General features: G+C 50.5%; 1 protein-coding gene across 1 annotated transcript in view; it reads right to left on the bottom strand.

The window, feature by feature from the left end:
- Positions 1–560: 560 nt before the first annotated feature.
- The window catches only part of GRAP2 (GRB2 related adaptor protein 2), a 28,105-nt gene continuing 16,401 nt past the window's right edge, over positions 561–12,264 (bottom strand). The window contains exons 4-7 of the mRNA XM_004700265.1: positions 7,161–7,329; positions 4,219–4,440; positions 1,410–1,532; positions 561–740 (exon numbers count right to left, since the gene is read on the bottom strand). Of these exons, the coding sequence (XP_004700322.1) occupies positions 561–740; positions 1,410–1,532; positions 4,219–4,440; positions 7,161–7,329 (694 nt within the window). The remainder of the gene's footprint in view (positions 741–1,409; positions 1,533–4,218; positions 4,441–7,160; positions 7,330–12,264) is intronic.

Below are 12,264 nucleotides of genomic sequence, written 5' to 3'. Positions count from 1 at the left end.
AGGCGGCGGCAGGGCCTCCCCCACAGGCCTTGGGACGCCCGCCACCCGCCTTTGCCTCCCCACCCCTCCCTGCTTCCCAGCCCTACCTTGGTAGCTAGCCTGTTGTACCTTCATGTTCAACCCAGCAGCACCCACCTTTACAGAAGAGGAGGGAAGCTGACCTGCAAAGTCTCTAGGTGACTGTGGCTTGCAGGTAAGCGCAAACATGCCCAACCCAGCCCCGCCCCGCCCTGCCATTCTGCGTCCAACGCTGGGGCTGGGGCTCTCCCCGGGCAGGGAGGAAATGGTGAGATCTTAAGGACAGGGAGAATTAGGGCTTCTCGTTGCCCTGCCCTCATCCTTCCTACCACCCCCTCACTGCATCCCCCCCGCCCCCACTGCCTCCTGCACACTCACATGGGGAATAGAAATAGGAATCAATCAACAAAATTACCAATAAATTACTGTCCTAGAACATCGTGTGTCTGCATAGATGAATGTATCTAGTCCAGCCTCTGGCCTTACTCCCACGTCTTGCCGGCAGCTTCGGGTCAAAAGCCTCTGACCCTCCCTGGCAAGCCTCAACGTATCACGGGGCCCACGTAGTTGGCAGGAAAGAGGCCCAGCTTGTTGTGCAGGCGGCCCGTCCACCAGGATGGGTTGGAGCTGTCCAGGACTTCCACCACCTCTCCGCTGCGGAATCCCAGCTCATCGTCTTCCAGGGCCTTGAAGTCGTACAGGGCCCGGGCCCACCGCACACGCTGTGGGAGGGGAAGACACATGTTTGCCTGAGCCATGGGTGGCTGGCTGGCTGGGAAGGCCTCCAGCCACAGAGGAGGACCTCCTGGTGGCTTGCCCCACGTATCAAGTCCTCTCAGGGCAACCTTCCCTGAAGGAGGCTGACATGTGACCACGCTCCCAGCTTAAAGCAGAGCCAGGATGCTCGGCCCTGAGCACGAAGTCCCCATAACTCACCTGAGCCATGTTTGAGGCTCAGGACCTTTGGCGGTCAGAGATGCTAAGGTTCTCTAAGGCCTGCAGCACATCCTGGTGGTCTACTCTCCACATCAATAGATGGTATTTTTAATTTTCCTTGTGTGACAGGCTGGCACCGGATGAACAGGCATTGGTGATAGCACAACTGAATGGAGGTGGCCCACGCTACAAAGCAAGCACTTTCTCTCACCAGGAGACATGTGACAGCAGGGCCAGGCCCCACAAGCAAAGTGAGACTAGACTGGAAGGTGCCAGGCAGAGGGCAGCTTGGTTCCTGACCTCTCTTCCACCCCATCCCTTTTGATCTCAGCACAGTTTGACGCCTCTCCTGGGAGACTAGCCGGTTCTCCAATCCCCCACCTTGCCTTTCAGTTTCTGGTGGCCTTTTCCCAGAGAGCCCCAAGGTGGCGGGGTGGGGGTGGGTGCTCACATACCCCTGCCACTTGGAGTTGTACGGGATCCGTGTGCCTCCTCTGCATGAAGGCAGCATTCGTCTCGCTGCCTATGCCCAAGCCGCAGTGCCCGTCGTTGATGTCGAGGCTGCCACCGCGGCGATCCTGGAAACAGAGGGCGTGTGGAGCACCTGTCACCCAGTCAGAAGCATCTTGCACCCCCCCTAGAGCTTCGCTTGGAAGCCACGGGACTACCCGTTGATGCGGTGACCATCAACCCCAGGTAATGGAGAGAGCAGGAGGCCCTGGGTGCACAAGGGTGATGCACTTGGTTGCTGACTGGAAAGGGTTGTGGTGCGAACCTGCCAGTGTCTCTATGGGAGAAAAGGCCTGACAGCCTGTTTCCATGGTGATGACAGCGTAGAAAACCCCACTTGGGCCAGTCTGACTCAACTGATAAGGCTGATAGATGGTGGCATGGTCTCCAGGGCACTTGACAACCACAACATGGAGAACACGGGTGGTTTAGTAATACAATTTTCACCTTCAGTAAGGGAGCCCTGGCTCCAGTCCTGGCCAATGCACCCGCCTGTCAGTGGAACCTGGTGTGTGCCTGTGGTGATCAATAGGTTTCAACAGCACTTCTAGACTAAAGGCCTGAAAGGCAGACTGAGACAAAAGGCCTAAGGTACTTCTGAAACAACAACAACAAGAACGGGAATCCAGCTAACGACAGCCCTCAGGATCAAAGGGTCTCATGGAACTCACTTTCCACTTGAAACATTAGCAATGCTGTGTTTCCCTAGATTTAGAACAAAGGGTCAATATCTCAAAGTGCTTCTGTCCTCAAATGCTCCCGGGATGGCGCAGGCCCAAGTAGCATCATGTTCCATTGTGTGTAGGCCCGGTTGTCCTGATACGGGGTGGGGGGGCTGACTCCATGGAACCTTATAAGAACAACAAGAGCGAGAGGCAAAGGGACCTTTGATTTTGAAAGCAAAGTTGATTGAGGGGAGGCTTCACTTGTCCACCCAAGAATGACTGATGATGCCCCCGTCTGGATCCGGGCGTTTGTTTGGAAAGAGAAAGTCTCGGCTTCATCAGCGCTGGCTCATGAAGAGGACAGACCGCAGAGTTCAGAACAGATTGCAGCTCATTGCAAAGTCCAGCCGGTTCCTCCCAACTGGACCGATGGACAACATCGTGGCCAACAGAGGTAAGACCGAAGTCGTCTAAGATTTCATCCATTTGGGTCCACGCTCAACATTCATGGAAGCAGCAGTGCAACCCATCCAATGACGTCTCACACTAGGCAAACCGGACCTCCCTGAAGAGCTTTGAAGACGAAGGTATTCCTTACCGGAGCCACAGGACTCGCAATAACCTCCTCTGTGTGGTGGAAAAGCCGGACAATGAATAATGAAAGCTGGAGAAGGATTCATTGAAGTATTTGAATGATGGTGTTGACTAAGAAGGTCGACTAAGAAAGCAGTGTGGGCCGCCAGAAGCACGGACAAAGCTGTCTTGAAAGAAGCACAGAGTGCTCCTGAGAAGCAAAGTTCATCTCACGTACTTCGAATGTGTTCCCTAGAGGAGGACAGCGTGCTTGGTCATGGCAAGAGGTCAGAGAGAACGAAGAAGACCCTCAACAAGCTGCATGGACAATGGATGGCGGCGACCACCGGCTCAGGCAGGGTGGTGAGTGTTGGTTCTGTTGTCCGTGGGGTGGCTGTGAGGGGACATGACATCTGCCTAGCACAGGTTCCCCAACTTATTTCAAATGTCCTCCTGGCATTTAAAAAACGTTTGTACTCTAGTCCATAATCCAGGATAAAGTGGAGTTATCGGAGGGGGCCCTGGTGGGGTCGTGGTTACGAGGGGGGCTGGATCCGCAGGGTCGGCCGTTCGGAATCACCAGCAGCTTCGTGGGAGAAAAACTGGGCTTTCTGCTGCTGTAAACAATGACAGTCTCAGAAACCCCCATGGGGTCACTGTGTGTGTGTGCGTGTGTGTGTGTGTGTGTGTGTGTGTGTGTGTGTGTGTGTGTGTGTGAGAGAGAGAGATCAGTGTTGCAGTGAGTCAGTGTAACCTGGGAAGCCTTCACAGAGGAGGTGGTACTTGTAGGACGAGTCAGGGAAGGGCATTCCAGGCAAACGGTACACGTGTATGCAAAGTCCCAGAAGCCTGGGCCGTGGAGGGAGCCGACAGTAGCCCGTTGTGGCTTGAAGGTATCCTTGTGTCTGAGAAGTGGCGAGTAGCAGGCGAGGAGGCTGGGGAGAGAGCTCACGAGGGGGTTTATATGCCCCGCTAAGGAATTTAGGAGTGATGTTATCTGGCTACATTGTCCATCTCCGTAAGCCGCCTACAATCCCTTCTGGAACAAGGCAGGGGATAAATAAATAAGCTGGCCTCGCCGGCGGGTGTTAATCCTTTTTTCTTGTGGCTCGCCACAGCCAGACAGGTTAAGGGGCATGAAGATATTTGGAATTGTGCTGTTGGGGAAACAAATTGCTCTCTGAGTCTTAGCGGTAAGTGTGTGTGCGTTTACGTGTGTGTTTTCAGGCGGGCAGCCTTCAGACGCAGAGGTTTCTTTGCCAAGAGCACCGTCCACAAATCTGCCATGGTGTGGGCTGGGAGGTCTTCTTGGTGAATTCCATAAGTGACCAGACCTGGTGAGACTAGGCGAGACACCAGTTGTCCTCACCCCAGCCCTCCTGGATTATAACAGACCCTAAGTTTTCTTTGCAACATTGGGGGGTGTCTTCAAACACTTTGTGGCAGTGGGGATCAGGTGGCCCGAGGCAGGTCCCTTCCCCACTCCATGGTGCCCCACCTCCTCATCTGGAGGTACCTGGTGGAAATGGTGATGCTGGAAATAGCGCTGCTGCGGGGGCTGCGACGCCTGGGGATACTGCTGGGGAGGCTGCTGCTGCTGCTGCGGGTACTGTGGGGGCAGGGAAGGCGGCTGATCCGACAGCTTGTGGCTCATCGAGGGCCTGATTTCTTCTCCCTCTGCCCCACTGAGATGTGGGCTGCCCTGGAGCCTCCGGTCCAGGCTGTTGCCCCGGCGACCCTAGGAAAAGGAGCCAAGATGATTAGAATCTGTCTATCCCAGATCTCCTGGCACTGTAGCTCGGTGTGTGTGTGTGTGTGTGTGTGTGTGTGTGTGTGTGTGCAGTGCAGGAGAGTCGATGGGTCAGACCCATCTTCCCACGAGGCCTCTGCCTGCCCAGCGCCTCCCTCCCAGTTTGGGGAGTCCAGGTTCTCAGGAGATCACTTAGTTCTACCCGAATAGGCTTGTTGTTCTCTGTGTAACCAAGCTTGAATATATGCCGTTTCCTGGACACAACGCCCTCGCCTTCTTATCGCATGTTGCCACCCTGCTGGACCCCCTACCTTCCCGATAAGCCTGGCTATTGCCTTTGTATGACTGCAAAGTGTCATTTGTGCCGGGTGATAGAGACCCCCACAGCCACCTACCCACAGCGCCATGGAAACCAGGCCTGCCTCAGGGCGTGCTGGGAAAGAACAAGGCCTTTCCACTTCACACTCGGGAAGGCGCTCCTGTTGTTTTTGTTGTACAAGCACTCACGGGACCCTGGAGCTCGCATGTGCCAGGCCCTGTCCCTTAACGCATAGGAAGCGTTAAGTCATGTAATCCGGTTTAAGGATCCCAGTAGTTCAGCGAGTTCCGTGTTTAGTTAAACTGCTAACCCCCACAGCCAGCAGTTCGAAACCACCAGGTGCTCCTCTGGAGAGAGAGGAGGTTTTCTACCCCTGTACTGCGTTACAGTCTCGGAAACCCATGGGGTCGGGTCGCCGTGAGTCAGAATTGGCCTAAGGGCAATGAATTTGTTTTGTTTCTTTTTGGAAATCCTGTGTCAGGCAGTTCGCTGCTGCTCTCCTCATTGTCGAGCCCACATCTCAGCGCGAGGATCCGTGGTGGCCCGGCGGGCGGGAGGGACCACGGGGCCCGTGGTGACTTGGTCTTCCAGCTGCACTGTTGGGTGCATGGGGTGGGAACACCGAATTCTCCTTCCGTTCTCTTGCCCCAGGCTTCAAGTCAACAAAGGGCCCGAAGGAGGAGGGGTCTTTATTTCCCGAACGCATGTGTGGTTTCCAAAATCTCAACAACTTTTAGGGTAACCTGTCCCTCCGTAGTCATGGTGTTTCCTGTGAAAATGTGTTCTCAATTGTGTGTGCATGGATTTACTCATAGGAGGCACACGGACCTGTCCTCAATGGCCCCTGGACTGTGAGCCGGGGTGGACATTGGCGATTCAGATGCTTCCATTCCGGTCAGCTGCCCCGCTGCTGCCCCGCGTGCACAGCCTCTACCACCTCTGTCTGCAGAGCTGGGCGCACTGCGATGGCCCTGCCACTTCCAGACGAAGACAAACTCGGAAGAAAAGACCCGGCCATCGATGTTCACAAACCAGCCGGGGAAAAGCCTAAGGATCACAGGGTCCACTCAGCAACCCATGGTGGAGCTAGGGCTGGGGTCAAGGTCAACTCTTGAGGCTCAGACCCTGTGTCCATTGCGGTCAGTGGGTGATCTCATTCCGCTCTCACAACAGCCCAGGCAGGAGGCCTTCTTAGAATCCCTACTCTGTAGAGGGAACACAATACTCAGAAAGGGTTTGACAGTTGGCCAGGGAAGATGTGGCTGTAGACATGACATCAGGATTCAAGGTCAGGCCCACGTCATCCGAATACTAGCCATTTTCTATGACAACAACAGTCTATGTTTTAGATAGCTCTAAGAACAAGCATTCCAGGTCAAATTTACTCCTTCACTGTCTGCTTGGACTCTAGGTTGCTGTCTCATGTGTATCTGCTAACTCCCGCCCCAGCCCTCCCTGCCTCTAAGTCATTCCTCCATGGGCAGCCCCTAAATCTAGGCTGCATTGAACATACAACCAATGTGGTTACATGTGGGCCAGGGAGTTGATTCGGACGCATAATGACCCTGTGGAGTAGATGAACTGCTGTCATCTCTACAAGAAGAAACCCTGGTGGCACAAAGGATTAAACACTGGGCAGCCACCAGCGCTGCTTGAGAAAGACGTGGCAACCTGCTTCTGTATAGAAAGTCACTCTGGCAGACCCATAGGGTGGCTATAAATGGAAATCAATGGAATAGCAACTGGTTTGTGTAGTCTTATGGGAGAAGATCCAAACTCACTCCCACTGGGTTGATTCTGATTGATAGCAACCCTATGGGACAGGGTGGGGCTGTCCCATTTGGGTTTCTGGGACTTTAAATCTTTACAGGAGAAGACAGCCTCATCTTTCGCCTGAGGAGCGGCAGGTGGGTTCAAACCAACAACCTTGTGAAGAGGTCGATGACACCAACGCTCTTGATGGGAGCAGATCGTTTTGTTTCCTTTATCTCACGGAGCTGCTGGTGGGTTGGAACCTACAACTTCTCGGTGAGCAGTCAAGAGCCTTACCCACTGCACCACCGGGGATTCTGGACAAAATAAGAGCATCCACGTGAGAGTTCATGTACGGGGTGTGGAAAGCAGGATTAGGAGGAATGCCACGGGTTGGAGGACATCATCTCTGAGCTTCACAGCCTCGCTGCGAGATAGACACTTTATTATCACTCTTCCTGCTTTGGATGAGGAAGTTGAAGAGCAGGGAGCTTGAGTCCCATAGCTTGGAGGCGTGAAGCTAATGGTTCAGCGAGAACCCCCTGACTAGAGGATTTTACCTTTCAGAATACCTGGAGGACCTGCCCCTCCCATGAACTCTCTTAGTGACCCGTGGGGGAGCTGTTCACCAGCGTACCTGGTCCTCTCGGCTTCGGTCCCTTAGGAAGATCTGCTTCTGCTTGGAGATGGACGTCGTCCTGTAGAAGTCCACCAGCTTGTTCAGGGAGGGAAACTTCTCAGTCCATAGGAAGTAGTTGCCTTTGTTGTCTCGCATGACCTTGAAGTGCTGGACGTCCTCCTCGTGCCTGGAGGGCAAGCAGATCCACATCACAGCACGGCCTGCAAGCAGGACCCGCCTCCCGGGCTAGTCCAGCATTTGCAGCAAGTTGGCGGGAGGGAGCGCTGAGGAAAAAGGTTAGTTGCAACTCATAGCGAGTCAGTAGGATGGAGTCTAACTGCCCCAGGGAGTTTCCAAGGCTGTCCTTGCCATGGAAGAAGCCTGCTACATCTTTCTGTGGAATGAATGGCTGGTGGGTTGGAACACTGACCTTGTGGTTAGCAGTCGAGCGCTTAACCACTGTGCCCCCAGAGCTCCTTCAGATTATTCTAGTGGGGATGTAAAACGATAGTCTTATTGGCATATACTTCACCTATCACACGCATAATCGTTCAGTCATATGAAGATTTGTGCAATCCTGAATCACAATGAATTTCAGAACATTTTCTTCTCTCTGTTGTGAGCTCCCATTGACCCCATCCTCTCTTGCCATGTCCCTAGGTTGTTATTAAGCCATTTACCTATCCTGGATTTCATGTACAGAAAATCATATAAATCACAAACGGAAAGTGAACAACAGCACTAAAAAACCCAACAACAATGACTAGACAAAACAGAAAAACCTCAATAGGAAAGAAAGCAGAAAGTATTAACAAGTGGATCAACTTTAACATGGGCCAAAAGGAAGATCCAATGACAGGATATTACATTTTAACCTAACTCCATCAGGCCCACTTGCCTTCACCATGCTGTCCATCTGACAGCGAGGCTGTTCACACCCTTAGACGATGGTCAGAGTGGATTTACCAGAGGCTTGATCCATGTGGGGACCCTGCAAATGCATTTAGGGTTCCACTGTCATCCATAGCCTTCTGCAAACCAGGTGTTCGCAGTTTCAGCTCTGATACTGTTCCCTCTTTTGGATTTGGATTATTTTATTCACAATCCTTGGACCACACAGGTTAGCATGCTCCTTCCATGTGAACTTAGTTGATGCCTCATTTAGATGGCTGTTTGTTTTAAGACAGGCCTTTAAGACCCCCAATACTGTTATTTCTGATAGCTGGGCACCAAATGGCTTCTTGACCACACTTTGCTGTAGCACCCATATCTTCAGTGATCTCTTCATGAGGGAGAGTATGCAGGAAGGTCCTGCCCGAAGAACTAATTGCTCTTAGATTTTAGGCTTAGAGTCCAGAATTAAAACTGGAATTAAGTGTGAATGCCAAATCCATTCATGTAGCTATGGTTTGTATCTCTCTCTCTGGTTCACGTTAGGGACATCATTATCGTTTTATGATGGAGAACATGATGAATCATTCCCCCTGGGACATAAGATAATTCTATTGTTAGTATCCTTAATTCAGGCAATGGTATAGAATTTAAAACACTATTGAGAAAAGGAAATTATACAAATATAGGCTGGCTTCAGACTGTAATACATGAATTGTTGCCTTGTACAGATTAAAGTCTTAAGTGACTGGACACGATTTACATGCACAGTTGGGGCTGGTGATAGGGCAAAACTTTCAATACCACTAATTCATAGAGGCCGAACCATGCCTTCCAGATTAATCCATGTCATAAGAAAGCAAGGAGAGCATCGATATAGTGATTGTATGACAGTCCTGGGCTACCTGTCAGGGAGCACTCTCAACGTAAGCGATCCTAACTCAAGTTCAATGACCATCAATCCCATAACTTTGGAATAGCAGTCATCTGCTTCTTCTCTAGAAGGAATTTTTATGGAATAGAGAGTTGAGAGTCAACCTCTTACAGGAATAAAAATGTTCCAATCTCTTAAGGACTAAGAAAACCCCTTAGTGGCATGAATCTAAATAAAGTGCTGCAGAAGCAAGGCCTGGTAGTCTGTGTCTGTAAAGACTGCAGCCGAGAAACACTGATGGAGTTTTCACTTTTGATTTTAAGGGCTACGAGGTTAAGGACCTTTGATGTGAAGCATTGGCAAGTGTACTGGTGAAGCTTGTCATATGCTAATGACTCAGACTCAGAGGAAAGGGGTTCGCAAGCCCTTATTATTGTTCTGTTCTCAGCAATACTCAGAGCCATTCCTCCTAGAAAATTTCAACGGGCAGCACGAGAAGCCAAAATCAAATATCATAACAAATCGTGCAAAGACTTAGAATTAGAAAACCCAAAGGGAAGAGCATGCTCGGCATCTCTGAAAGTGGAAGAACGCAAGGAAAAATGCAAGCTCGAATTGCAATTTTGAAAGATTCTGTGGGCAACGTACTGAATGATGCAGGGAGCATCCAAAGAAGAGGGAAGGAATCCACAGAGTCACTGCACCAAAACCAACTAGTTTATTGTTCGCCCGTTCAGGAGGTAACATATGATCAAGAGTCAAAGGTGCCAAAGGAAGAAGTTCAGATGACACTGAATGCGTTTGCCAACAACAAGGCTCCAGGAACTGACGGGCTATCCACTGAAACGTTTCAGACAGCTGAAGAAGCACTGGAAGCTCTCACTCCTCTATGCCAGGCCATTTGGAAGACAGCTACTTGGTCAACTGACTGGAATATGTGTGCCTGTTCCAAAGAAAAGTGACCCAACAGGATGTTCACACTATAGAATGAAATCATTGATATCGCACTGTGTCAGTCTGGGTACTTTAGAGAAACAAATCCACAGAAACTCATATGTATAAGAGAGTCTTCTATAAAGGGTAAGTGCACATCAAGAAAACATCCCAACCCAGTGCTGCCCAAACCCACAAGTCCAACATTAGCCCATATGTCCGACCCCAATCCACAAAGTCCTCCTCCATCTCACAAAACACATACTATGATGCCGACTGCAAGAGGAAAGCCAAGTCAGTGAATTTGTAAGCATCTCAGTGCTGGCAGGGGTCTCCACACGGCTGCTCCAGCACCCAGGGCTGCATCGGGGTAGGTCCATGCGGCTTCTCCTTGGGAATGTCTTGCAGGAAGTGACCCTTGCCAGTCAAAGCAGGGAACTGGCTAAGGCAGCTGCACCCTGGTCCGACTATCACAAAGCAAGAGACCTGAGAACTAGAAAGGCGAGGCACACTGAACCACTTATCTCTCAGCCCTTCAATCAACCCCACATGTGTTTATCAGCCAGGTTGGCACAATAAACTGTAACTATCTCACACACACAAGTAACATTTGCTTAAATCACCCAACAACGGTTGCAGCAACATATTGACAGGGAGCTGCCAGAAGTTCAGGCCTGATTCAGAAGAGGACGTGGAACAAGAGGCATTCTTGCTGGTGTCAGATGGATCTCGGCTCAGAACAGAGAATACCAGAAAGATGTTTACTTGTGTTTCATTGGACAAAGGCATTCGACTGCGTGGATCATAAAAAAATGTGGATAACCTTGAGAAGAATAGGACTTCCACAACACTTCATTGCACTCCTTCAAAATCTGTGCATCCATCAAGAGGCTGTTGTACAACTGCAGAACAAGGCTATCATGTCGGCATGGGTTCAGAGCAGAAAGGGCGGGCATCAGGCCTGTGTCCTCTCACCACAACTTGTTCAATCTATATGCTGATACAATTATCAGAGAAACTGGATTATATGAAGAAGAGTGTGACATCAGGACTGGAAGAGGCTTATTAACAATCTCTGGTATGCAAATGGCACAGCATTGCTTGCTGAAAACGAGGAAGACTTGAAGCACTTGCTGATGAAAATCGAGGATTGTAGCCTTTACTCTGGACTACAACTCAATGTAAGGCAGACCCAAATCCTCACAACAGGACCAAAGGTAACATCATGATAAATGGAGAAATGGTTGACGTTGTCAAGGATTTTTGTCTTGCTTGGATCCACAATCAGTACTCATTGAAGCCGCACTCAAGAGATAAAAAATGCATTACATTAGATAGTTTGCTGCAATTGCTCGTTTATATAAAACTCTTTCTTATGCACATACGAGTCTCCTGGGGGTGTTTCTCTGGTTTAACTGGACTAGGGACTACGGAAGACCACAGACGAATTTTGAGGCATTTGAACTGTGGTGTTGGAGACGAAGATTGCATTCACCACAGAGGGCCGAAAGGACAAACCAACCTGTCTTGGAAGAAGTGGGGCCAGAGTACCCCTTGGAGGCAAGGATGGCAAGACTTCACCTTATAGACTTTGGATGTGTTGTCAGGAGAGACCAGTCCCTGGAGAAGGACTTTATCATGCTTGATAAAGTGGAGAGGTGGCGAGAAAGAGGAAGGCCCTTGATGACATGGATTGGCAGCGTCGGGATCAGTGTGTGCCGGCATAGGAACCATTGTGAGGATGGTGCAGGGTTGAACATTGTTTTGTTCTGTTGTGCACAAGGTCACTCTGGGTCAGAGACAACTCCATGGCACCTGTAAAGGTAGTTTCATTGTGCCAATATGGCCAATAGGAACATGTGGGATTGATCAGGTTGCGGTTTGATTGGAAGGCAAACAGATAAATGGCTCAGCAAGGCCCACCCCCTCTCTGTTGCTGTCTGGTGATCGGATCGGTGTGCGGCTGCTTTACCTAGTTCTCTGCCTCAACTTGTGAGCTACACCACCTGTAGGACAAGCCAACCTGTGCATCATGTCACTAGAGATTGAGGTTCCTTTGAAACCTGCTTCACCACGCTGCTGGTGTGTACATCACTAGAGCATGAAGCTGGTGGATTCTGTCGTCTTGCATTGCTTGAGTTCAACATCGCATCCCTGATTCACTAAGATCCTGAGTTGCTGACTGTTGGTGACCCGCCCTGCTATGGGTGAACTCTGCCTGCATTGCCCAAGGGAAGACTCAGCTGTCTGCTTCCTTGACCTTGGACTCAGGAGCCCTTGTGAATTGAAGGACTTCCAGCATATTAACTGTTTCATGGAAGTGAGTTGACCTGAGCCCTCTGTACTGCTGTGTGGACTAATTAGCTGTTATATTCCTTCGTGCTGTATAGACTTATCTATGTATCTATTTATGTATCTATCTAT

This window comes from Echinops telfairi, unplaced genomic scaffold (genome assembly GCF_000313985.2).
Source record: "Echinops telfairi isolate 266 unplaced genomic scaffold, ASM31398v2 ScPeMD7_2;HRSCAF=8, whole genome shotgun sequence".
NCBI classification, from domain to species: domain Eukaryota; kingdom Metazoa; phylum Chordata; class Mammalia; order Afrosoricida; family Tenrecidae; genus Echinops; species Echinops telfairi.
Note: the sequence above shows the minus strand (reverse complement) of the source record. Positions and strands in the feature narration are given on the sequence as shown.